Source organism: Plectropomus leopardus, chromosome 19 (genome assembly GCF_026936395.1).
Source record: "Plectropomus leopardus strain MGB_pleo_1.0 chromosome 19, ASM2693639v1, whole genome shotgun sequence".
Classification (NCBI taxonomy): domain Eukaryota; kingdom Metazoa; phylum Chordata; class Actinopteri; order Perciformes; family Serranidae; genus Plectropomus; species Plectropomus leopardus.
The window spans coordinates 3,517,826-3,543,372 of record NC_142194.1 but is presented as its reverse complement, the minus strand read 5'-3'; the positions used below and the strand labels follow the sequence as shown (position 1 = coordinate 3,543,372).

The 25,547-nt window shown below is 37.1% G+C and overlaps 2 protein-coding genes across 26 annotated transcripts in view; one reads left to right on the top strand and one right to left on the bottom strand.

Moving 5' to 3' along the window:
• Nucleotides 1-1,865: 1,865 nt before the first annotated feature.
• On the bottom strand, nt 1,866-7,947 carry ghrhr2 (growth hormone releasing hormone receptor 2). Its single transcript, XM_088070472.1, has 12 exons — nt 7,730-7,947; nt 7,550-7,648; nt 6,415-6,524; nt 6,207-6,304; nt 5,992-6,124; nt 5,060-5,213; nt 4,924-4,984; nt 3,947-4,022; nt 3,751-3,842; nt 3,537-3,666; nt 2,282-2,323; nt 1,866-2,193 (listed from the first exon to the last, which is right to left on the bottom strand). Exons 1-12 carry the CDS (start codon nt 7,866-7,868, stop codon nt 2,101-2,103), a joined length of 1,227 nt encoding a protein of 408 aa, XP_087926598.1. The 5' UTR covers nt 7,869-7,947; the 3' UTR covers nt 1,866-2,100.
• A 5,746-nt stretch (nt 7,948-13,693) lies between these two features.
• mapta (microtubule-associated protein tau a) overlaps nt 13,694-25,547 on the top strand; it is a 74,012-nt gene continuing 62,158 nt past the window's right edge. For 14 of the 25 annotated variants that reach the window (XM_088070152.1, XM_088070151.1, XM_088070143.1 and 11 more), the window contains exon 1: nt 23,937-24,084. In XM_088070152.1, coding sequence (XP_087926278.1) covers nt 23,980-24,084 — 105 coding nt within the window. In that variant the 5' untranslated portion in view covers nt 23,937-23,979. Of the gene's footprint in view, nt 14,230-23,933; nt 24,085-25,547 lie in introns of those variants that run through there. The other 11 variants (XM_088070157.1, XM_088070155.1, XM_088070154.1 and 8 more) reach the window with 5 other exon arrangements.

Genomic DNA, 25,547 nt, shown 5'->3' with positions numbered 1-25,547 from the left:
CCGAGGGAAATATTGCACTTTTTACTTCATTTGTTTTTTGTCATGTCGTGGACAAATGACAAAATATTTCAATAGTGATCCTAATAAATAGTCCAGCTCCAAAAAAAATAAAATTAACACGTGAAGCAAATATCCCATTTTTTCTTTTCTATTGTGTGTGTGCTCTTTTTTTCTTTTTTCTGTACCCCATCTAAATTGGGATGTTTTTTATTTTTATCCCTCAGCGGCAGTTTTGAGTCGCAGCGTGGATAATTGATCAGTTGTCTTGGTCAGAGCTGATCAGATTGACGGATGAGAGGAGAAGCAGAGTGCAGAGTGAGTGAAAGCAAACTTTTAGACCCTGCACAGTGAATGGTTAAGTTTCACCTTCACTGTGCCTGGTGTTCTGCTGCTCTGTCTGTGACAACAGTACTCTTGGCACTCTGAGAGTGTGGTGCAGTGACTAACAGCATGGTAAATATATATATATATACATATATATATATATATATATATATATCACAATAGCTCTTGACAGTCTATTTGTAGTGGGTGATTACTGGGGTCCACCACAAATAAATGAACATGTAGTATGCAAGTATTTTATATAGTATATCTTAATTTATTAGTTGATCATGTTTTGTGTGAATGCTGAGGGTCTGTTTGGTGCTTTTTGTGTGCAGAGCGATACGAGTGTGTGTAATATTAAAGAGTGCCCTAAGGGTTAATAATCTTAATGGTGTTTCGGTCGACTGATGGCCTGGTCTGCTGTCTGTGTTGCATTTCACTTTCTTCATTCACACTTGGATTTGAAATTCTGTCTGTGGTTCGGCTTCAGTTGATGTCAGGCGCTCACTGTAATGTGGCGCTGTAACCACTGGGTGTCAGCCTGATGCAGAAGCTCAGTTTTGTACAGTTTTAGTGACTCTATTCTTTGCACATGCTGAGTGCATAATTAAAAAAAAACAAACTCCAGTATAAATACTATTATCATATTTTATTGTTTTTTTAGGGTCACCATATATAGACAACACAACGACATTCAATCACAAACATCAACACATTCTGTAGCACCAAGACTGAACAAACTGTAAATCAGTTTATTTATTTAGTGATTTACTTACAATTTAACAATATTTCAACAAATAATATTACAAATAGAGAAGGATGTGTAAACATAAATGTTTTTTTCTCCTGTGGATACCTAATAGCATCTCCCGGTAAACAAACTGTGCCTCTGATGAGTCTTAAGTTTATATGCAGCTCGAATGTTTAGATGTAGCTCTCTTGTCTGCTGTTTTTAGAGCAAGCTTTACAAACATGTATAAAGAAAATCACAGAGCTATTTAAATATTGTATATTATTGAATTATTGAGCTGTCGTGGTGGAAATATGGAATAAATGTCATGGAAATACTAATAAAGAATTTAACTAATTAATAAGTAATTGTGCAATAAAAATAGGCAATGATGCATTTGTTTTAAAATGAATTGATTAATCTTTCTGTAAATAAATGATAAAATAATGTATTGTTTGATATTTTAATGGGCAATAAAAAAGGAATTTGAGCAAATTGACTTGCTAACAGGAAAAGTAAATGGAGTGGAGAAATGGAAATATCATTTGAAAAGGAAATGTTAAATGTTTGATTAAAATATGCATACATAATTTAGTTTTTAAAAGCAATTTCTTATTTATGTTTATTATGTTTATTTATTTCAAACTGCATTTAATATATATATTTTACAAATGCAGTAGTGTATTTTTTTTAATCATATACATATTGACTTTTTTGTTTTTTGTAAATCCCTACTTTTTATTGACAGATATTTTATTTATAAATTATTTTTTATTAATTAATTGTATAATTGTTGTTGCCCATTACTTTAATATTTTTTCAATTAATTATTTTATTAAAAAAACGTTTTTTGCACAATTAATTATGAATTTATTAAATTCTTTATCATATTTTCTTTGACTCTGCCGTCCTCCATAAAAAAGGAGAAATTAACCACTTTTAAAAACAAATATGGATCTGTTATTAGTTAATAATCAGGAAAGAGAATAAACCTGTCGAGGAGCTGATGAGCACCAAACTACAATATATCTTTTATTTCGATTTCAGGGGACAAATTCTTGAGTAGGAAGATTGATGACGTTAGTTTTCGTCTCAGGCCAACATCTTCTCAACGTCCTCTGGATTTCTTTTTGGACCTGAAAGACAATATTTAGTCTTTTTTAATGCTGTTAATTTTGACAGAGTCGACTCTGATGAAGTTTTTTTTCTGCAGCCGGGACTCACCTCTGCATTGAGAAAGCAGTACAGCAGAGCAACGATGAAACCCTGAGACAACATGAAAAAGCAGAGTTAGGATGATGCTGCTCATGACTTCTTCACTATAAGAAAAACGATCTGCAAATAACTCATAGTTTCAGCCCTGAAATATATATCAAATAAATATTTTTAGTGAGTGATATAGGGCTGGGCGATAAACGATAACGATATCAATCGCGATATAACTTTTCCTCGACTGAAATATGAGATGTAGTGGATAGAATATGGAAGGCATTCCCGCCATGTCCGCTCGCTCTCATTCTCCATCGGTGTCTCCGCGGTGTCTCTGCAGTGTCTCTGCAGTGTCTCTGCAGTGTCTCTGCGCTGTCTGCTCCGCTCTCATTCTCCACTGGTGTTTCTAAATGTCTGCTCTGCTCTCATTGTCCTTCAGGTGATCTCAGTCTCCTCTAGGACTCCAAAATGTCTCAATCCGGTCCTGATTCTGTCATTTCTTAGCGAGCTCGCTGCTCACAGTAACCGCTGAACACCGGTGTAAGCGGCCGCCGTCTCCCCCCTCCCTCCTCCTGCTCCGTGTGTGTGTGAGGGGGACATGATGAGAGGACATGATGAGAGGACAGGCTGGACGCGGTTTGAGTTCAGGTGTAGTGAGTTTCCAGCTCGGTTCTGCTGAAAGAATAAACTGATATCTGATGTTTGGTGTAAATGTGCAGAGATCACAGCAGAGCGGTTACTTAGGGACGGTTCTGTAGCTGCTGCTTCCTGACAGTTTGGGGAACGTTCCTCTGTAGTCCCACTATAACTCAAACACAATATTATTTTCAGCATTATTTTTGTACAATTCAAGTTGACATTAAATATATAGAAATGAAACTGATTTTGCTCTTGAAAATGACTTTATTTTACCGAAATGCGATTTTTTTCAGCTTTTTGTCTGAAATGTCATTTTTTAATGAAAATGAAATTCATCTGTACTCACCACATCTCAGCCTTTCATACCCTCAGGTAATGAAAAACAAGCATAAAGAGCTGTCTGTTATCGATATCTTATCGGCCACGAGCAGCTGGAAATTATCGGTTTATCGTATCGGTTGAAATAATCATTATCGAGCATCACTGGTTATGATGTCTTCATATCTCACTTAGGAGTCAAAGGGAACCTTTAAGCTCGACAGAAATAGTGATTTGATGTATATCGTGATATATATCGATATCGACAGACGTTTTCCATATCGCCCAGCCCTCGTGATCCGTCATGTGTTACCTGAAAGGAGCCCAAAACTAGTTCAAAGTAGAGCCGAGGCCCGACGCCCACGTGTTCTGGGATCAGTGCGAACACCACGTAGTGAACTCCGAACAGAGGGATGAGGAGCAGAGTGGAGCGCAGGAGAGTCCTGCAGAGGGCAGCAGAGGACGCTCAAAGACAGAGACAGACGGAGGAGACAGAATAGATAGGACAATAAGGGACAGAATCTCACCTGGACAGGTGTGACTCACTTGGGTTCACACGATTGGCTTTTGTCTTCTGAACGATGATTCTGCTGATGTTCAGGAAGATCAGGAGGTTTATCTGCAGTTCAAATCACACAAAGAAGATATTAAAGTAAAAGTGACGAGGAGAAGAGTTCGTACGTGATCCCAGAATTTAGTTTGATGTGCAGACGATGTGCTCACAAAGATGGAGAGCAGGATGGGGATCTTGATTATCCACCACAGGCGGCTGTCCAGGTCGTCCCAGCACCTGTACACACACACACACACACACACACACACACACACACACACACACACACAGAAACCTGAGCAAATTGATATGATGTCTTTCAAAAAAACATGGGAAGAAGTACAATCAGCAGCTTGGCATGAAATGCGGCAAATTGCAAAAAATAAGAAAAAAGAAAAAAAAACACTTAGAGAGAGAGAAAATGTATTTATTTATTTATTTATTTATTTATTATTACTATAATCCTTTTTTCCTTCTTTTTGTGTTTTTTGTTGTTTGTTAATGGATAACTGTTGAAACTAATAAAGACATAATTGAAAAAAAGATATTCAATAAAGGGAAAAATATCAAGAAACTTATATTTATAATTATACATTTAAAATTAGGCTAAAGAGAAAAAGAAAATGTTTTTTTCTAAGTTATTTAATTAATTAAATAATTTTAAAAAAGTCTATAATTATTAAAAATGAATTAGTATTTACTTCCTCTCGCTCCTTTCAGATATAAAGTACTTTGCTTACTGAATATATATGATGGGCATTCAGGTGTTTTTTTCCTTGCTTATATTGTGTTTTCATTTTTTTATTTTTTTGCCATGGTCAAAATAAAGAGCTAACTAACTAAAATATATATTTACATTTAAATATAATTATTCCAAATTTTTATATCAGAACTTTTTTTCAGGTCACTTCTTGTTTTTTCTTTAACTTTAATTTTTTATTTTATTTATTTATTTATTTATTTATTTGCTAATTTCAGGTCATTTTATTCTCAGTTTATTAATTCCCTGCTAATTTCGGGTCATTTTTATGTCAAGTTGCTCATTGCTTTCTTTCCATGTGTTTAAAGGAAATCAATCTGCTAAGGTTTCGGAGGGTTAACATGAAATAAAAATCTAAAATATGAGACACATTTCCGTAACACTTACCCCTCATCATCAAGCTGTGACTTCAGCAGGGCCCAGATTACAACAGTCACTGACGGAGTTCCTGCAAAATCAGGTTCTCCATCAGATCAGGGACACGTGATCAGACACAAATACAGCCGAAAAACGCACAGCGTACCCCAGCCGACGGAGCCGTAGATCCTGAGGAGCCTCGCGGGCTGAGTGAAGGTGCAGAGCAGCAGAGTCTGCAGGTACAGAGCCTCCACCAGCAGCCACCAGAAGTTAGACAGAACACACAAGTGGAAGAAGGTCACGGCCGCTTTGCACCGGAGCTGAGACGACACGGGACGCGATTTCACGTCACTGACGTCACACAAGAAATTACACTTAACTGCAAGAAATCTGCATGTGCTTCCTTTTAGGATACTCAGAGTTGTAGATGAAAAGTAGATGAAAATATAAAAAAATTAAATATTTATGTTTAAAAATGTAGCATTTATTAATTTGCAATAACATTTGATTCATATTTTTTATATCAGTCAATTTTCAGTGCTAAAAAGAAGAAGCTAGTTTAGAAAGTTTAGAAGTTGATTACTCATAAAAAGTCTTATGTGCTTTTAATTACCCTAATAATGAACACAATTTTTAAGTTGATTGCTTATAAAAATTAAGTTGTTCCAACATTTTTTTTCACATTATTTCAATTTAAAAAAGTTATATATTTAATTACCATATTTATGAACACTCGCTTTTTTTTTTAGGTCGATTAGTCATAAAAATTAAGTTATACCGACAATGTTTTTCACATTATTTGATTTTTTTAAGCATAATTATGAACACAATTTTTCTAAGTTATTTACCCATAAAATTAACTAATTCTTCCTCATTATTAAATGTTAAATAAAAGAATCTTAAATAACGCTTGAAAATTCATTTAATAAATAATTTGGATATTGCAGTACAGTAAAGTACACAGTACTTTATCACTCATGATTATGAGCACAAGTTTTTATGTTGACAGTTTTTCAAAAATGACGTTGCTCCAGTTAATTTTCTTCAGCAGTTTTTTTTTAATGTTTTTGTTCATGTGTGAGCGGTGTGCGGCCTCACCGTCGACACCGTGCAGTGATCTGTGCTTCTGTCTGCAAACAACACGGCGTCTTTGACGAACACGGCGACACTTCTGAGCATGAAGGTCACAAACAGGTTGAGGTGGATGTAGTTTCGCGTGCAGCGCAGCTTCCTGAGAGAAAACACAGGAATATAATTACAGACATTTCATAAATTAAAATAAAAAAAAATCTTTAATGTTGAAGTAAACCAGCCTGAAGCAGCAGAAAAGCAGGACCGCGACGAGGAGAGCAGCCAGAGACGCTCCGTATCCAACGCTGTAGATCAACTTCAGGGTATCAAAGTAATTTTTCTGCAGCAAAATATGAAATATTCATCAGTCGGAGGCGTAAAGAACCAAATCTCTGGCTCCCTGCTGGTGAAATGCATGCATGCATGCATGGGGAACTCTGTCTGCCGCACCTCTTTCCTCACGTCTTCATCTTCCTCCGGAGCGTCATAGTGACAGGCTTTATGATACGGCACGCTCGGCTCACTCCAGCCGCTGACTGTGCAGCGTCTGCTGATGAGAACTGTGCACAACAAATGTGTCAGGACGCAGGAGGAAGCTGAGAGAGGTCAAACTGCAGCTGTGAGCCGAAAAATAGTTTCTGCAACCACTGACAGAATGTGAAAAAAATAATAATTTTATAGACATATATGAAAAAATATGTAAATATAAATAATAAATATAATAATAATAAAAATAATAATAATAATAAAAGTATAATTTTCTTTCAGGAGTTCTACATTTGTAGTTTAGGACTAAAACAAAAGTCAGCTGTGGTTTCCAGAATAATACTGTAAAAAAAACAGTGAGGATGTAAACAACTTTACAGAACAACCTGCAAATTTTATAATTCAAAACTCGTAATTGCAACATTTCTAAACTGTAAAATTTATGCCGTCCATTTGGAAGACAAAAATAACATTTCTGCAATTCAATCGATTAAATTTCACATGTTCCATTAATTATCAGGAACCAATTAATCGATTATCGATTAATTGTTATCATGTCTATTAAGAACGCTTGGTGAACTTTTTAAGGGTTATTCAGATACAATGTTTTTAGTCTCAGTATTCCTACAGTTTAAGGCTCAATAATATTTAAAAAAAAAAAAAAGGAATAAATAATGTGAGGAATAGCATATTCTTGACACAATAGGCTTTTAAACTTTTTTTGGTATCTATAAACACAAAAACAATAAAAAAAAATACAAAAATTGAAAAATTTAAAAATATTGCAAGATGCCAAATGTGAAAAACAATGTGTCAAAAAATTTGCTACAATTTGTACTAAATAATACCTTTGGTTTAACGTCATTTGGTCCATTATTGTTTAAATATAACAGCTTTAACATAGAGAAAGTGGCATAAAAATCTTCAGTGTTTGTGAAACTTTTTTCTATAAACTCAGTTCGATTCATTTATTAAACATAATTATAACTGACTTTTTGCACTTTTTTTCCGTTATTATGTTGTTTTTTGTTAAAAATGTCCCTTTCTTCAGAGACACTGTGGAGTCTGTAAATGATAAAATAAAGTTTACCTGGAGGACTTTCAAGCTTCAGTAGCAGCAGAGGACAGTGGACAGAGACACTCTGTCCCTCAGAGACAGCTGGCCAACAGCTCACTCCGTCCCACTCTGTCACACAACCTAATATTTTTTTAAAACAAAGAATAGAATCAACATATGACATAAGGAAAATATTATATAATGCTTTAATCTTTATGTTACCTGCAGTTGTGTTAGCAGTTGATTGTGAAGCTGCAGCGTCCGTCTTCATTTTTAGTTTGCACTCATTTTCTTTTTTTTGAAGATGAAGAACAATTGAACACTCAGGATGAGTGGAGTTCACCTGACAAAAAAAAATCATTCTCCTGTAATTCCCACCTCAGTTTACATATTTTACATAACATTATTAACAGTAGCCTTATTGAATGTTTCATCCTCATGCAGATTTGTTAACAATACTGAGAACTTACCGTGTATGTGGTGAGAATCAGGATGTAAACCGCTATAATCTGACTAAAGCTCATGTTTCAAATCAAATTAATCAAGTAAATGGCCACTTTTTCTTATTTCTTGGGCTCGTAGAAACTAAATCGAGCAGGCAGAAGGTCAGTCGTCCATGTTAAAAATGGTTCAAATGGAGGAATCTTGGTCCTCTGTGCAGCCGCAGCGAGTATTTTGAGGCACGAGATGACTGAACGTATATTTTCTATCAAACGCTGACGTCACCTGAGCAGCTTCGTACTAACTTCACAGCAGGAGATCGAACAGGAAACGTTTTAACTCTGCATTATTGATGCTGCACTCTGTGAACATGATTGTTGAGTCTGTACAACCAAAACATCGACTGAAGGTTAAAAATGTGCGTTCAGTTCAGCTGTTTTATTTTCTGTTTTTCTGGCTTGTAGTTTCTATGCTGTAACTCTCCCGCAGCAGGAGTTATCATGTAATATTTAACTGAAAAACAACTCGTGCTGTGAAAACCTGCAGTATTCTGTACACAGAACGTGTAGTTATACTGACAACTGATGGTTTTACTGTGAGTTCATATCATATGGAGAGTCTTCAGTATAAAATCTTAGAGTAAAATTTGTCAGTAAATTGTAAAAAGAAAAAAAAAATACAGTGCTTCGGACGCTGTATTCCAACTTTTCCAAATAAATATTAAAAATATTATTTAATGTATCCATGCTTTGTGAAAACATACACAGCCATTTTTTGTTGTTGCAATTAGGTTGGAATCGAAATTATTTTTTTTTCAGTTTTTCAGTCGGGCAGCAAAGCTTATTATTATTATTATTATTATTATTATTATTATTATTATTATTATTCTCATTTTATTTTTTTCCAAGTAAAGTCTCCCTTTTTGTTTTTTTTAGATTTCACCTTCAGGGGTATTTATGAGCACTTGAAATCATCTTAAAATCAAGAAAGAAAGAAATTAATCCTAGTATTTGCCCAGTTTAAACATAATGATGTTTTTACAATATGCATTAAATAATATGTTGAAACTAAGCTTCTTATTGGCAGAAATGAATCCTTTGCTTATATTTCTTTACACTAAGATGATTTCCTGCAGCAGAGGAGGCTGCTGATGCTGCATTAACTCCCTCTAGTGTTTGATTCCTTACTTGTTCTTCAGCCATCAGTTTGGGCATTTTTTTGTCTGCGATAAAGGACTTTCTTTTCAGCTTTTGGGCATTTTTAAAGTGAGGGATTTTGTGGCCCTTCACCAGGAAGATTTCAGTGTTAAAGATTGTTTTTTTTTTGGTGATTTTTGTGCATAAATTATGCATTAATGTGCATAACATTAACATTAATTCATGGTGCAAATGTATTTTTTTCCCACAAAAAAGTCCTTTTGCAATTTAATGTTGTAAATATTGAGCAGGAGGTTTCCCCCTGAAATCTAAGCCTTTATGTCTACCAGTACTGTACTTAATAAACTTACTTTTAGGTTTTTAGTCTTTTTGTGAGAGTTTTTCATATATTTTGAATATTAAAAACAGCATCATGTCTGGCTTTATACAAAAAAGGTGAATATAATTATCATTTAATCTCTACAAATTGCAAGACTTAGTAACAGAGCTGGATAGTGGGAGTGAATGTGAGTCATTTAACAGTAATCTGGAGGAATTATCGCAGCTTGTCTCTCTGATTTGGATGAAGCTTTGATAAAACACTGAGTGAGCAGGCAGGTGGCCAGTTAGTCTTTATGTATTTAAGATTATTCCACACAGAGCGGTCTGAAGTCTGAACTGGCGTCCAGAGGACTCATTACTGTGATGAGGAGTCTTTGTACAGTCAGCGCTGATGTGAGTCTGCAGTCACAGTCGGCTCACACGTATTTGACTTACAGCTGCACTTTCATTTATTTCTCTGCAGAATCAACAGCGACCTGCATCAGGGCCGGGCGGTGCCGGCTGAAAGTGAAATTGTGACGTTTTTAGGCTACACTGTAAACACTAAAACTAATACCTGCCAAAAAATGTCTTTGCACTAATTTTATTGACTTATATTATATATATTTATTTTATTATTGTTTATTATTGCAACTAAATAACTTCATCCTAATTATGTTCAGTATATCCACTCATTTTTTTTAAAATTTAGGACAGAATTTTCTATGTATTTTTTGTTTTAAATTAAGTGTAGTTTATTATTAGGCTTTAAATGTAGAAATGATGTTGAGGGAATTAATAATTGGCAAAGTGTGCAAATGATAAATGGCCGGGTGAAGGAAAGGAGAAGAGCTGTAGAGTGACTTTAATTGGAATTATTATTTTTTTCTAAGCTGCCCTTAGAAAAATGCTTAAGATTTAATGAAGAACAATGATTTCTTTTTAAAAAAGTATTATTGGGAAATTGAAAACAGTGTAAATAAGTGGTACTCATAAATATTAAACATTTTTACTTGATAATTATGTCTCCAAACTTTTTTACAGTGTATATTTTGATACACGATATATATCTCAATGTTTTTAAATCTCCTCTAAAGCAGGCTGCTTTATTTACATCTTTTCTTTAAAAAAACCTGAATAAATCAATCAAGTCTTTGTCTTCTTTTTGCATCGAGCACTATGAAAGACTCATGGGTACCCACAGAACACATTTTTTTCAGATATCTTGAGGTCAAAGGTCAAGGGACCCCTGTTAACCCTTAGAAACCTGAGCAAATTGGCTTTTTTCAAAAACATTGGAAGCCACTGAGCAGCATAAGATGTGATCCAATAAAGGAGCAAGAAATAAGTAAAAAGTACGAGAAATTATTTTGTTAAAAAATAATGGCCATGCTGGTTTTTCATCTCCAAAATTTCACCTAAATTCAGAGTGTTATTTAGTCCCTTTTCCTGAGAGGCTATGACATGATTACTGTCAAAACATCTCACTTTCAAAACGTTGAAAAATAAGATTATTTCCCCGTGAACTCAAACTTTTTCTTCAATATAAAATCTTCCAAATGTAAATAATCGTATTTAACGCCACTAAAACTCTTTCATAACCGGCCCGGAGAGACTGAAACGTCCTGCAGCCAGCGCAGCGGCTCCTGCAGGCACCAGACTGCTGACCAGTCATTTCATTATTGGTTCATTATTGGATTCATTTCATTTAAAGGGTGTTTTCAGCCTGAGAAGGCTCCCACCGCAGCACCTGGCCCGCAGTGAACTCCCACCACCATAAATCCAAACGTCTTCTGCCACACAGCTCGTGGCAGCTGTTGCACCGGGCGCGTTTCCAAAAAGGAGAGAGGGGAACGAAAGAAGGAACAAAGAGTCCCGTCCTGCCAGCACATCATAGCTTTCCCAAACACATCTGACCGTCAGTTATTCTGCAGCTGAACGCTTTCTCGGCTGGGTGTAAAAGTTGGCAGTGGGTGGGAGCGATAGTGAGGGGCCACAGCGAGGCCAGCGAAGGAGCAGCGACACAAGGGTGCACTGTTTCTCCCCCCCGGCCTCCGCTGTTTTACGTGCCAAGACTCGACCTTTTGTGTGCCGGCCGTGCTGATCTGTTACTGTAGCTTCTGCAGACGTCTCTCTGCACACACAATCACTTCAACAACTGTGATTTTTTAAAATTAAAATGCATATTTATAATCCATATTATTTCCTCTTCAAATGCTTCGAGTCCTTTAACCCTGAGAGACTGTTTGGTGCATTTTAGGCGCTTTTCATTCTTCATTTTTTGGATAATGTTGGCTGTGTTCATGCATTTGGCATGAATCTTTTTCCAAGATTGTTTATTTTTGTTTAATCTTGGAATTTCTAGCTCCAACAATAAGTCTAAAATACACTGTCGGAAATTGTTACATACTGTTAAAGTAAAAGAATATGCCATAAACACGCATAAAAACAGCATTTAAAAAAGCATTTTAAAATGCATTAAAACATGCGTTGTATTATTTCTGGGTGTCATTCTGAGCTGTTGCCTTAGAATTTTAAATTTTTCCTTTGTCCACCTGATTACTAAATTATTTGTTTTTTAATCACATTTTTCTAATGGAGAAAATACATGCTATTTCCACTATGTGCACCGTCACTATCAGCAAACCACTGACATATCCCAGACAGAGATTAAAAAATTAATTTTTTGTGTTTTTTCTAAAAACATGGTGGCATCATGACAGAAGTCTGACATTAAAATTCTGAATAATTTATGAATATTTAATTTTTATGATAAGAACTGATGTTGGTTAAAAAAATATCTCAATGAAAGTAGAAAAATAATATTAATGTACAACATTTTTTAAAGCTTGAGTTTGAAAATGAGAGTTAAAGTCCTCCACTAGAGGTTAAAAGTAACGTTTTGTGGTTTTGTATGAAGCTTTATCACAAGGCTTAATTATTTAGATAAATTCAGATACAAAAAAAGATACTGACCCTTTTCATAAACTGAAAATACATCCATAAAACAACAAACACTCATCCATTTTGAGCCCCAAACCCTGCTTCCTGTGTTCTGCTCTTTGGTCTCTTACAGACTGTTTTGGGCATATTTCTTCCCATGTGCTGTTCTATAAATAACACCAAAAACATGTTTACAGTCAACTGATATTAAAAATTCTTTTTATTTCAGACATGTGCTCCTCTGAAGACAAAGACACAAACAGTAAGGTAAAAAAAGCAAATATAAATAATAAATAAAATATTGAAAATAAAATAAGAATACATTTAAAATAGCTAAATAAATATTATACTGCAAAAATAAATAAGTAAATAAATCAAACATTAAAAAATAAAACAAGAATAAAAATAAGTCAATAAAATATTATAAAAGAATACAAATTCTGCATAAAAAGTACTGAAAATTAAAATAAGGATAAAAATTAGTAAATAATAAAATAATTAAAATATGGAAAATTAAAAATAAGAATAAGTAAACAAGATTCTGGCCAAAAAAAAATAGGCGGCCGTAGATTGTACTAAAAGTAAAAAGACTTGATATGCGATTCAGAACACACCCTTCATTTCCTGTGCGGATGGCGTATTTGTGCCACTCGCACAGGAAATGAAGACGACCCGATGGCCGAGCATTTTAAACAGCTCCATGGATGTGACCTGGACTCACTCAGAGCAGCAGGTAATGAGGCCGCGGAGATGTTTAAAAGTGGAGGAGATTTATTTTAGAAGCTGAAAAAAATCTCTCTTCCTTTTATGGTTAATATTTTATTTGCTCACTTATTTTTTATCCTTATTTTATTTTGATTTTCAGTATTCTAATTATTTACCCCCCCATTTTATTTTAATTATTTATTTATTATTTGTTTATTTAAAACCTACACATGTGAAGTAGCACTCCTCAGCCAAACCTTTTTTAAGAACAAAATAATGAAAAATTTATCATTTAAAAAAATGATTAAAAAAAATGTTTAAATAAATAAAATACTGGAAAATATGGATAAAATAAGTAAATATGTAGATAATTGAACTATTATTATATTACTATATATTTAACAAACTAAAATCCAATAAGGATATAATGAATAAATCAAATCAAATTAGAAGAAGTAAATAATAAATTAATAAAATATTTTAAAATAAAATAAAATAAAAAATACTGAAAAATAATAAAAGAAGTAAATAATTAGAATATTGAAAAATAAAATAAAATGAGGATAAAATAATATATGTATGTAATTAAATTAAAAGATTTAAAAAGAATAAAATAAAATATTGAAAAAATAAGTAAATTGATAAAAAAAACTGAAAAAAATAGAATAAAATAAACGAAAAAGAAAATGACATTAAAGAAAATAAGTAGATAAGCTCTTTAAGATATTTGATCAAGACATACAGAGACAAGGGTTACACGGCAATGTGTTTCTAATACTAATTCACACAAAGTCAGATCTAACATTTAAGACAGGCCTATATACTATCTTTTTTTTTTTTAATGTTTTTTTTGTTGTTTTTTTTTTTAAAGATTTTTGATATTTAAATGCTATAAAACATTAAAAACCCACAACTTTTCAAAGCTTGTAATTGCACCTCGTTATTAACTCCCTCCCTAAAACCAGATGGGTCGATGTGAGCAGACAGGTTGCATTTCAGGAGAGCCAGTCCCCGCTCCTCTCCTCTCCTCTCCTCTCCTCTCCTCTCTGCTCCTCTCCGCTCCTCTGCGCTCCTCCGCAGCGCCCCGCTCCGGCCGCCCGCTGCACTGCGAGGAGAAGCCGTGTGAGCCCGGTGAGCGACTGCCGCTGAAGACACAACACCGCTGTCTGCACTCAGGTAAGAAAAAACACCGTCATATTTCTAGTATTTCTTCCAAAGCGATGTCTGCGCAATCACACCGAAACCCCGCAGCGAGCCGCCGACGCGCGAACCCAAAACGGTGCGTCGATATTCTCCATCGGCATTCGTCTTGTCACTTAATATTTTTTGCATGAGGTGGGAGAGGTTGGGCCTCGAAGCGGTTATACAAATATCATGCACATGAATGAAATGCATTTTCTCCTATCATATAGCAGAAAAAACTCCTGCAGCGGCTGATTTTGCGCGTTTTAGGCCTTTTTTTATGCAATTTGCGCGATCTCCATCTTCATCTCCATCGATCCTCCATCTACAACAAACAGGAGAAACGTGTTTTTGTTGCAGCCACCATCGCACCAGGAGCAGTCACCTCCCTCCGGCGTGTTTCTCCTTATTCCGTGCAAAAGCAAAAATGCCTCCATCATGCTCCGGAGCAGGTCCTCCTCTCGCTCCAGCCGCACGGAGATTGTCCTCGCGCGCCGTAACAACACTAATCCGACAGAATATTTATAATCTCATTATTAAAGGATCCCAAGAGGACAATAATGCATTGTTATTTCTCTAAAACACACAGCAGCTGCTTTTCTTTGTGTCGTCTGCTTTGATTTGCGTGTGAATTTGTGGCTCCACGTTTTTTCCCCCGCTCCCGTTATTCTGGATCTTTCGCTTCTTTCTTGCATCTGAGGGCCTAAATGGTTTCTAGCATAGCTGTACGTGCACCACTCATTCACTCCTTTTTTTCATTCCACAATCCTGCATCCAAAAGCAATGCACAACGAGGCGCCTGAGCGTGTTGCGTTTATTTGCATGTATGTGCATTTTGGGGCGTTATTTGAAGAGCAGATTCTGTGGGGAAGTCGGGGACGATGTTGCGCAAATGCCAAGCCCATTTTTCATTTGATCAACAGTGGAGAGTGTGCGCACAGCAGCGCAGCGTCGCCGCTGTCACACGCAGCCCGAGCAGTGAACCGGGCTGCTTATCTGACACATATGCGCTCCTCAGTAATCCGCCCGGGGTCAGTGCACAGGATCTGATGCGCAGTAGGTGCACGAAAAGCCAAAACAATAGGGCTTAACGCGCTGTTCGCATGTCAGGGTGATAATACCTGCGCTCTGATGGACTGGGATGGATTTGTTGGTCTCTTTCTTCGCCTCCTGACACACCTCTTTCCATCCTCATGGGGAAGAGCCAGTTTCTTGTTCCATTGATTTGTGCAACACGGAGGAGGGGAGGCGGGCGTGTTGTAGTCTGTAACTGCAGCTGGAAGCCATTCCGCGCGGACAGATGATCCGCGGACAGGAATGAAAGACATCTCAGTGTCATTTTGTGAATGTTTGGATAGACGCAGAACAGCCCGCTGCAAGTTTCTGCAGCGCTTTGGCACGAGCTGTTACCGGAGAAATGCGCACAGAGCAGCCTGACAGGGACCCCTCCCTCTTGCAGAACTGCTGAAGTTGGAGTTTGAATCCATTTCTCTAATTCAAAGCTCTTCAAATGGATCATAATGCAGCACTCACATGCTCATACAGTGTGTCCTTTGAATGCAACCCAGTCACCAGAAAAAATGTTTGTACGTTTCTGCAAACCGCACATACGTCACATTTGCACTTTATGTAGCTGATATGCTGAAACTTTACAACACTGTGTGGTTATGTTACACAAAAACGTGGTTATGATGAAGAAAAGTTCCTTTATTATGGCTTAAATTACTTGCTTTGATGGCACAATCCCACCCGGAAAAGCAGCTTTGTGTTGGTAAAAAACAGCATTTTTTCAGGCACTATAGAGGCAGAAAAAGCACTGATATGTCGGGAAAAACAACTGCATTTCAGGCCAATATCACTTGAAAAAAAGCAGCAACGTCTCGATAAAAAACATTGCTTCTCAGTCCATTATGTTGGAGATGAAAAGCAATGTTTTAATAAAAAAAACACTGCTTTTTAGGTCACTGTTAAGTGATCGAAAGACGTCGTGTCCTGATAAAAAGCGACCACTTTTTGATGTACTGTCCCGGGAGGCAAAGCAGCGATGTCTTGGAGAAAACAGACACTTTTGAAGCCACGATCATGGGAGAAAAAGCAGCAATGTCTCGATAAAAAACGTTAAAAAAATTTGGGCTATTATCTTGCTGGAACGTAACGTCTTTGTAAAATTGAACTGCTTTTGGGGCGCCCAGTGGCTCACCTGGTAGAGCGAGTGCCCCACGTGCTGCAAGTCCAACCTGTGTCCCTGCTGCATGTCATCCCCTCTCTCTCCCCCATTTACTCTGAAAGCTGTCAAACAAAGGGGAAAACCTAAAAAATAATCTTAAAAAAGAAACAAAGAAACAAACAAAAACCCACCATTGTGCCAGGAGCGACAGTTCGCTACAAAACACCCAAATAAGGTACCTAAAAAGATGCTTTGTGCCACACTTTGTTGGCATAATCAAACTTGGTAAAGCATCGATGTCTCGGTAGAAAAACAGCAGCTTTTCATGGCAAAATCTCTGTTGGAAAATAGTGACAGATCACTAAAAACACCCACATTTGGTGGCTAAAAATCCACTGCAAACACAACAATGGTTTTGTTGTTTGTCGGTCTTGAGCAGTGGTCTGCAGGTCCCCTCATCCTCCTGAACAAAACAACTCAGCTGGAATACTACGTTATTTTAGAAACTTCGATATGACGCGTCTGAAACGTACAAAGGTTACTGTGGTTTGCAGATTTCGTACATCGTGAACATTATCTGTAGGTGATGGCGTGTTGAGAGAGTTGCATGTAGAGATGTTTTCAGTGCAAATGAGCTACGAAATACAAAAACAGAAACACACCTAATGTTCCAGATGTGAAAATGAGCAGTTAGTAAAACAAACATATCCAAACCTTTTCTTCTGACTCAGTTTTTTTTTTTAAAGCAAAGAGTAATGAACACGTGCAGTTCCAGCTAAAGTTCGCTGTGCAGTTTGGTTTTGTCTCGTTCGTGTTTAGTTTTACACACAATTTTAACTTTGATTCAGTAAAACAAAAGTCAGATTTGGCTCAATTTTGCGCCAAACGTCTAATAAATGTCACTGCTGTTTGGCTTTACTTGGAGACAAACACGTGAGTGGTGTATTTAAAGGGATACTGCAGCGATTTTAGCATTTTACTAACATGAAGTGGGGAGCTTTTTAACCAGAGAACAATTAAGCTTTTCATTTTAGGCGTCACGGAATTCATTTAATTTATTTCATTTTATTTACAAAGCACAATAAAACGCTTCATACAGCAGTGCATGACAAGTGAATGCTTATCATATTAAAAAAAACAAAAACCCCAAAAAACAAGTCATAGAGTCTGGAGTTCAAGGTCAGTGAGTGCAGAGCTGAGCAGCTTTGAATCGTCTTTTCAAGGTGGTTTTGAAAGTCCTGGTAGAGCTGCAGGTCCTCACAATACGAGCTACAGCGGACCAGCGACCAAAAACAGCCTGATACAAAGAAGAAGCTGCGTGTTTTCATTTCTCTTTGCTTAAAAAGAAAAAAGCACGAGTAAAAAGAAAAGGTTTGGATCAAAGATGCGTTTGAGTCGGAGCTTGTCAAGTCGGGTATTTTGTTGAAAACCATCACAAACCAAAGTTCATTTTTTTTAAATTGATGAAAAAAAGCTGCACCTAGCCTTCAGTTAACAGTTTTGAATTAATTATTAGCAGCGTGTTTTTGTGCTACATCCTCTGGTAGTTTATGGGAGACACTGAGCACTTGTCTCTAATAACTGTTGGAAACACCAGAGTCAGCGAGTCCAGGACTTTCATCGTCCATTCCCACAACAAAGACGCAGGTTCAAATCAATCGTCTGAATTTGGCAGCTGACTTCACTGAGTCATCGGCTTCGGAGACGTGTCCTCGAGTGTCAGGCGTTATGAAATGAATCCGCACTCGAACGCTCCACTTAGCAAAGACTGATGGCCTCGTGTCCAAAGGTGACCTCATCCGGCAGCCTCAGCCTGAGGAGCTTAAACTGGCAGAACCAACCACATCTCCGACATTTCTCCTCTGCAGTCGCAGCTTTCTGTCAGTTATTCAGCCTCAGAAACGTCCTGCCGAGGTGGAAATATTAGACAATAAACTAATTACTCAACTTAGAGAAAATCCATCTGCAAAAACTCATTTTTTTAAAACTTATTTGTGAAAAAAATATTCCTCTTGTCGCCTGTTTTAAATGAGCGCACAGTAAATATATTTAGGTTTTGAACACATTTTCAGACTTCCCCCTCAGTTTCGGGAAGTCGTGATACAATTTTTTGGGCTCAGATATCTGCTTTAGGCCTGAAACTATTCAAACACTGACTAATCAGTCAAGTAACAGAAAATTAATCTGCAACAATCCAATTTTAAAGTATGTTTTAAGCAAAAATGCTAAATAATCTCCTCAAATGTGAGTATTTGCTGCATTTTCTTATGTTAAGAACAGTAAATATATTTAACAAGTTAGCAGAAATCTCCTTGAGTTTGGGGATGATTTTTTGACATTTTAATGCCTAAAGGATAACTGAAACTGAAAATAATCTGCATCTGCTTTAGACATGAAACTTTTAGTCAGTTGCAATAAAGTATTTTTAAGCAAAATGTCAAATGTTCCTCTCAAATCTTAAGATTTGCATTTTCTTCCGTTTTTAAATTAGTAAATTATTTTGCTTTTGAACAAATTTCAAGACATCACCTTGAATTTTTGGAAGTTGTAATAATATTTTCTAACATTTATTACGAAAAACAATAGCTGATCATGAGAATAATGATTAGTTGCAAGCCTTATTTGTCATATTTTGGAATATTGGAAATATACATGTTTTTTTCGATCTTCTTTTATTTAACTTTTTTATTTTTATTTTTAAGACAAATTAATTCCAAACGTGTATCCTCGTGCAAAATATTACAGTTTTCTGTTTGCATGTGTGCATTTATTCTGGTTTATTCAGTTGCACAGTGAAAAAAAGCAGAATAGACCTGACAGAGTCGTAAACATCTGCCAGAAGAAGCTCCTCAGACGTCTTTCCGGTTGCGTCTTCTTGTTTAAGAGAAGAAGAAATGCCACAGCGGGCTTTAAACTGCATTCTTGTACGCAGTTAATTGGCACCATGCTGATGGAGGATTGGCTCATTTCACCAGTAGACGTCTGTGTGTGTGTGTCTGCGTGTGTGTGTCAGGTCGTAGCTCCGGGTCTTGTGCACATATTGAAACATGCAGCAGCTGGCGATGACTTTACTCTCTGCACCATGACAACACGATACGAAAAAAAAGCCTCATATTTTGAATTCCTGGCTGCAAGTAAAAGTCTTTAACTCCTCCTGCAAACTGGAGCTGAAAGAAGCTTCGATTATGTAACGTCTTGTTTTAGGAGGCTGAGAGGAGGATGTGTGGAGAGGTAGCAGGGTGTGGTTAACATCCTGGAGGTATGAAAGCAAAGACGGTAAATATACGTGACTGTTGGCACGGTGACAGCAGGGGCGTTGAGGAGCCGCCCGCGTGCAGGCCGGAGCTGCAAGATGTTTCCTCTCCGGTGCTTTTAGAGGGCAAAATGGAAAACGGGCTCCACCTTCAGCCCCTCGTCGTTTTACAGGGAGGTAGAGCCGGTCTGTGGCTGCTGGAGGCTGCGCGAGAACACAGAGAGGAATGATGAGGGAAAAGTAGGTCAGAGATACAGAGGCAGCCAAGCATGAGAGCAGCATCCTCGTCTCTCAGCTGAGCTCACAAGCAGCGCTGGTGAGCCGGCAGGACGAGACACGGCATCAGACAAACGCCTTTGTTTCTGTTTTTCGCACTGAAACCATTTCGAGATGAACCAGTTAGTCAGATGACGTGAAAACAAATCGACGAAATGTTGAATATTCTCCAAATCCAGCTTCTAAATTTGAGAATTTGCTGTTTTTATTCTGTTTAATGTCAATGTTTGTTTTTTTTTTGACTGCTGGTCAGACACAATGAGCGTTTTAAAGACCTCAACTCGCTCTGTTTTTTGGCGTTTTATAGAAAACCCCTTTAACATCCAAACTCCCCTTGAATGCAGCATATTTTGAAGCTTTCAGCTGTTTACTCCGCCATGCATCAGAGCTGAAATGATTCTTTGATATTTTTATGGCTCAGACAGCTGCTGAAGACCTGAATCTATTCGAACATTCACTGATTAGTCAAATAATAGAAAATTCTTGCAGTTTTTGCAATTTTTGCAGTTATTTGTATACAAAAATGCAAAGTATTCCTCTAAAAGGTGTAGATTTTCTGTTATTTTATGAGTGTATATTAAATATATTTAGGTTTTGAACAAATTTAAAGACTTTCCCTTGAGTTTTGACATTTTTACGGACGTTTAATTACCCAAATGATAAATGATGATGACAATAATCATCAGCTGGTCAGTTTAACACTCAAAGATATTTGTTTCATAATTATGTAAAAGACAGAAAAAAAGGATCAAATTCTTACATTTTTGAAGGCAAAACTTGCCGTTTTCTTGGTTGAAAAATAGCAGCGATTGATCAATTATCGAAGTGTGGTTGATTAATTCGTTGACTAAAAGATGACAATTGAATCAATGATTAATTGTTTTAGCCCTTTTTTCAAAGAAAAATGACAAAGAAATTCTGTTTTTGGCTTCTAAAATGGCTTCTAAAATGTTAAATGCTAAATGTTAAATGCTAAATGTTTTTTATTGTTTATTTTACAAAACAAGCAATGAAGACATCACCTTTGACTCTAAGACCCTGTGAAGGTCATTTTTTTAAAAATTTATATAGTTCCGACATTTTATTAAAGAAATAAAAATAATCATTTTTTCTTAAAGCAGTTATAAGCTTTTCATATAGACATAATACTGATACGATACGATACGATACGATACGATACGATACGATACGATACGATACGATACGATAAATCCCACAGTGGGAGAATTCACACATTGCAGCAGCTCAAGAGTCTGAAATCATAGAAAAAAATGTGAAAAGTGATAAATAAGGATAAAAATACAAAAAAAAGAGATAAAATAAAATAAAATAAAATCTATAATTTAAAGCAGTGAATTGTTGCACTTGGGACTCTCAAGAGACAGATTATAAAAAAAAGGAGGGTCATAACCGAAGCAGCACAGGTCAGATTTTAGTCGCTAAAGTGGGTCAGGCTCCCCCAAAAAACCTTTTAAAAGCATCCTTTCAAACTCTACACAAACCTGCATTTCGGACAGCAGGTGTGTTTGTTTCTCCCGAATATAAAACTGATGCTTTTGTGTAACATCAGTGGAGCAAAATCAAAAGCACATGTTCTTCTCTTACCTGTAAAGCTGTTAATTAAGCCAGGCAGTTTTGGTGTGATTTACCGCGTTAAAATATCGGTCGTAGAGATAATAACAATAATTAGTATAATGGACCTGGATGGCATCTTAAGGCATCTGATGGTCCTCTAAAATAAATACTTCAGTTCACATCAGTTAATGGGAACCACGCCAGCTGATAATTAGTGATCACGCTCGACAGTCTCACAGGCAGATCGCTGGCAGAGCAAACGGTGACGACGCAGCGTAAGATGAATAACCTACAAAAAACACCGTTTGAAATGGAGCATGCAGGTCGGGTGGTTGATTAACAGCTATTTTTAGTATCTTATGCATCTTTTTTTGTATTTTTCACATCCACTAATTGCTTGCAGAATTACCTCTAACTCAAAATTGATTTTTTTTTATTGTTTGGAGTCCGGTGCTCCAGACTTAACTCTCTCAGCTTGTCATCTTCTTCTTCCTCTGTGTTTTTCTGTTTGTGTGTGTGCACTGCAGTCTCATGCCCTTTTACGGAGATTTGCGGTTTATTTAAGCTAATTAGGATCAGCTGACACACACTTTCCACTTAGGAGGACAATGGGATTCATCATTATAAGAACACAGCTGAGCAGTTCTGGGGTTTAAGGAGTCATTTACACCACAACGCTTTCCTAAATGAGACGTTATATTTTGTTGCAGTTTGGCCTTTTGTTCATATGACAATGGTGTTTTTTGGGGCCTGAAACTGCATACTTTTGAAACCAAGTTATAGAGTGTAATCTTTTGAAATGCCACCCTTCTGTCGCCGTGTAAACTGGCGCTTCACGGATCCTGTGAGAACGGTGACGTCACGGCTGCACTTTAAGCATGCGTGTGGTTTTCTTCTGTAGTTGCAACACAAACTACTGGCAAACTTCGGCGTTTAAGTTTGTTTTTGCAGATCAATGTACACGACAATTGTTTTCACAATGTTACATTTCAATGTGGATTTTAAAAATAATGCAACGTGTAGCTGCACCCCTCTAGTTCAACCAAAGACACGAGGCGTTTCTCTCATTTACGGGCTTTTGTTACACAAGCATGCGGTCACACAAGTCAGTAACGCTGTGAGAACTAAAAACACACAAAGTCAAAACATAAAGTGATTAATACACAAGGTCTCACAGAAAACTCCAGTATCCCTGCACACAGGTCCTTCCAGAGACACATATCCGTATAATTCATCTTAAACCATGTTAATGGACACACAAAAGCATTATTTAATTCAAATATTAATGGGGAAATTAAAGGCACTTATGGCAGCTACACACAGGAAAGACTTATCCATTTTTGGTAGGGCTCTTTCTGTCTAAACATGACCTGTTTTCCTTAAGAAAAAAAAAAGAAAAAAACTGAAACCATTTGCTGTTGAGTTTTTGCTGCTTCGAGCTCCTCAAGCTGAGCGCCATCTAGTTCCATTATATCTGAGGAAAATATATGTGTTTAATTAAATTAATATTTTGCTCCACTTTGGTGCAGCCTGCTTTGAATTCAGGGGTAAACACACACACACACACACACACACGCACAGTCTGAGCCTGCACGTCTCGCTGCCTGCTCGGTGCTCCTGGAGTTGTGTCAACATCCCTGTTGACCGAGCTCCTTGCAGAGCCGTCTTGCAGCGGGCTCTGCTCGGGAGTCGTGGGACCGTGCCAACATTACATTTTCACACGCCCCTGAGAGGAACAAGCTGCATCAGCAGACCCTCGAACCTTTTAACCCCTCGCGTAGCTGCGACAAAGACCGCTGTCATGCTGCCATTCTGCAGCAGGTGAAATGTGTGTGTGTTTTGAGGCTCTGGAGCACAAAGAGTGACAAACGGGTGTGTTAATGCAAGTAAAAGCGAGAAAAAGAGCCAAAAGTAACCATGAAAAGGGGAAATTAGCAGCAGCATCAGTGTCCTGTAAGACAGCCTCGCTGCAGTCTAATGTAAATATGATAATCAGTTCTTATCGGCGTCGAGTTTGTTTGCTCTCTAACCGCCGGAGCTCCCGGATGCAGAGTGAACGGCCTCTCACAGTCTGTGTTGGCAAGTGTGCAGCTTTCTTCTTGTTTGGATTCTGTCATGTGTGATGCCACAATGGCAGTTTTGTCCCGGAGCAGTGACAGGACACTATTCATGAGGATTTCTTTTTTTTCTTTTATTGGGACGCACAAACGTCTCTCTGTCATTTATTATGTATCTCTGGCATCTCCTGTTTCTATATTTATCTTTTTAAAAGATAAATTTGGTGTTATTTCTATGTTTTCAACAAAAAAAAAATCCCATGAAAAAATCCAACAATGTGTGTGTCTGCATCATCCATCCCGCCATCTGTGTGGCGCTCAGCCTGCACTCAGACCTTTCAGTCGCTGTCTTATTTCAGTGATTCTGGTGTTTTCACCATTTGGAGCCAATCAGAGCTTTGTGGGCAGGATTAAAAATGGGGACGTTATGTTCCTGCGCAGGAGCCAGAAATATTAAGAAAGAAACGACCAGGAAAATATCGGCGATTGTCGAAGAGGTCGCTGCAGATGTGCAGGTCGTTGTAAGTGAACTTAAAGAGATAATAACTCCTAATTTTGGATATTTCTTGAATGATAATTGGTTAGTTAACGCCTACTAACAAATGCTGCTTCTGTGACGATTGTGACGTTGAAGAGACGGATATGTAACTTACTTCTGATTGGTTAGAGCAAAATAATAACAAAACAAGATGTCTGAAACTAAATGATAATTCAGTTTTCAAAAAACCTCTCAAAAAGGCTCAGTAATTTAATTTAAAAAGCTAAAAAAGCTATTGTAATTATAATCAAACTTTACTCAAACAGGAGGAAATAGTTCATTTTCTGGGGACTATTTTCAGCGGCGGATTAGTCCACATTCAGCCGGGCAGGGTGTGTGTGTGTGTGTGTGTGTGTTAGAGTGTGTGTGTGTGTGTGTGTGTGTGTGTGTGTGTGTGTGTGTGTGTGTGTGTGTGTGTGTGTGTGTGTGTGTGTGTGTGTGTGTGTGTGTGTGTGGGGACTGAATTAAAGTAAACTGCATAGTGTGTGTTTATGGTAATCAGTCCCTCCATGGTGTTGCAATGTTGCAATCACAGCAATTATTGCAATTTAAACTAATCATGTATGAATTCTGCGTGCGGCTGCAGTTTAGGAGCCATTTACTTGACAGCGGTTCTTGCATGAAACGTTAAACTTTGGTTGTGATTTGGCCTTTCGGTCTAAAACGCAAACTTTTAAAACCAGGTTCCAAAGTGTGATTTTTTTTGCACTTTAAAAATATAATTGTTGGTGTAGGAGCTCCCTCCCAGGATTTGGGTGTGTTACTCTAAATCTTTTTTAAAGTGTTTTCTCGGCCACTTTCTCCCGTTCATGTTGTTTGCTCTGCGTGTGGAACTCTGTTTAAACATCCAAGGTCAGGAGATATGAATGTACACAGAGGGAAGGTCGCATAGCTGAGCCAAGTGTGCCTTCAGAGTGGCTTTTACTGGGTGGAGTAACCACGGCAACAGTTTAGGCATTACTGGCTGTAAAGAGGCGGTTGCATCACTGAAGAGTGTTTGGGGGGGAAAAGCCTCAAAAAAAAAAAAAAAAAAGCGTGGTGGAGGAAGCACTCGGATCCTTTGCTTGAAAAATCAATTAAACAGTGAAAATACTCGATTTCAAATAAAAGTCCTGCACTTAAAATCCTCCTCATGTTAATCCTGCATAAAAGTTAAGAAGTCTTTTCACTCAGTGTACTTAAATTATCAGAAGAAATATGCAAAAAAACATTTACTAAAACATTACCTCAACTACGTACATTTAATCAGTGTAGAATATTTTGTTTGCTGCATGATATTGATGGATGATTATTTAGTAAATTACTAATATAAACAGTCTTTGGATCTCCGAGAGATTAAACTGAGTCGTGTTTTTGTGCCAAAGAGGGAAAATAAAGATCAGAAGCCGACAAATCTGCATCACAAACACGGAAAAAGAGCAGTTTGGACCCCGAAACTGATTACGC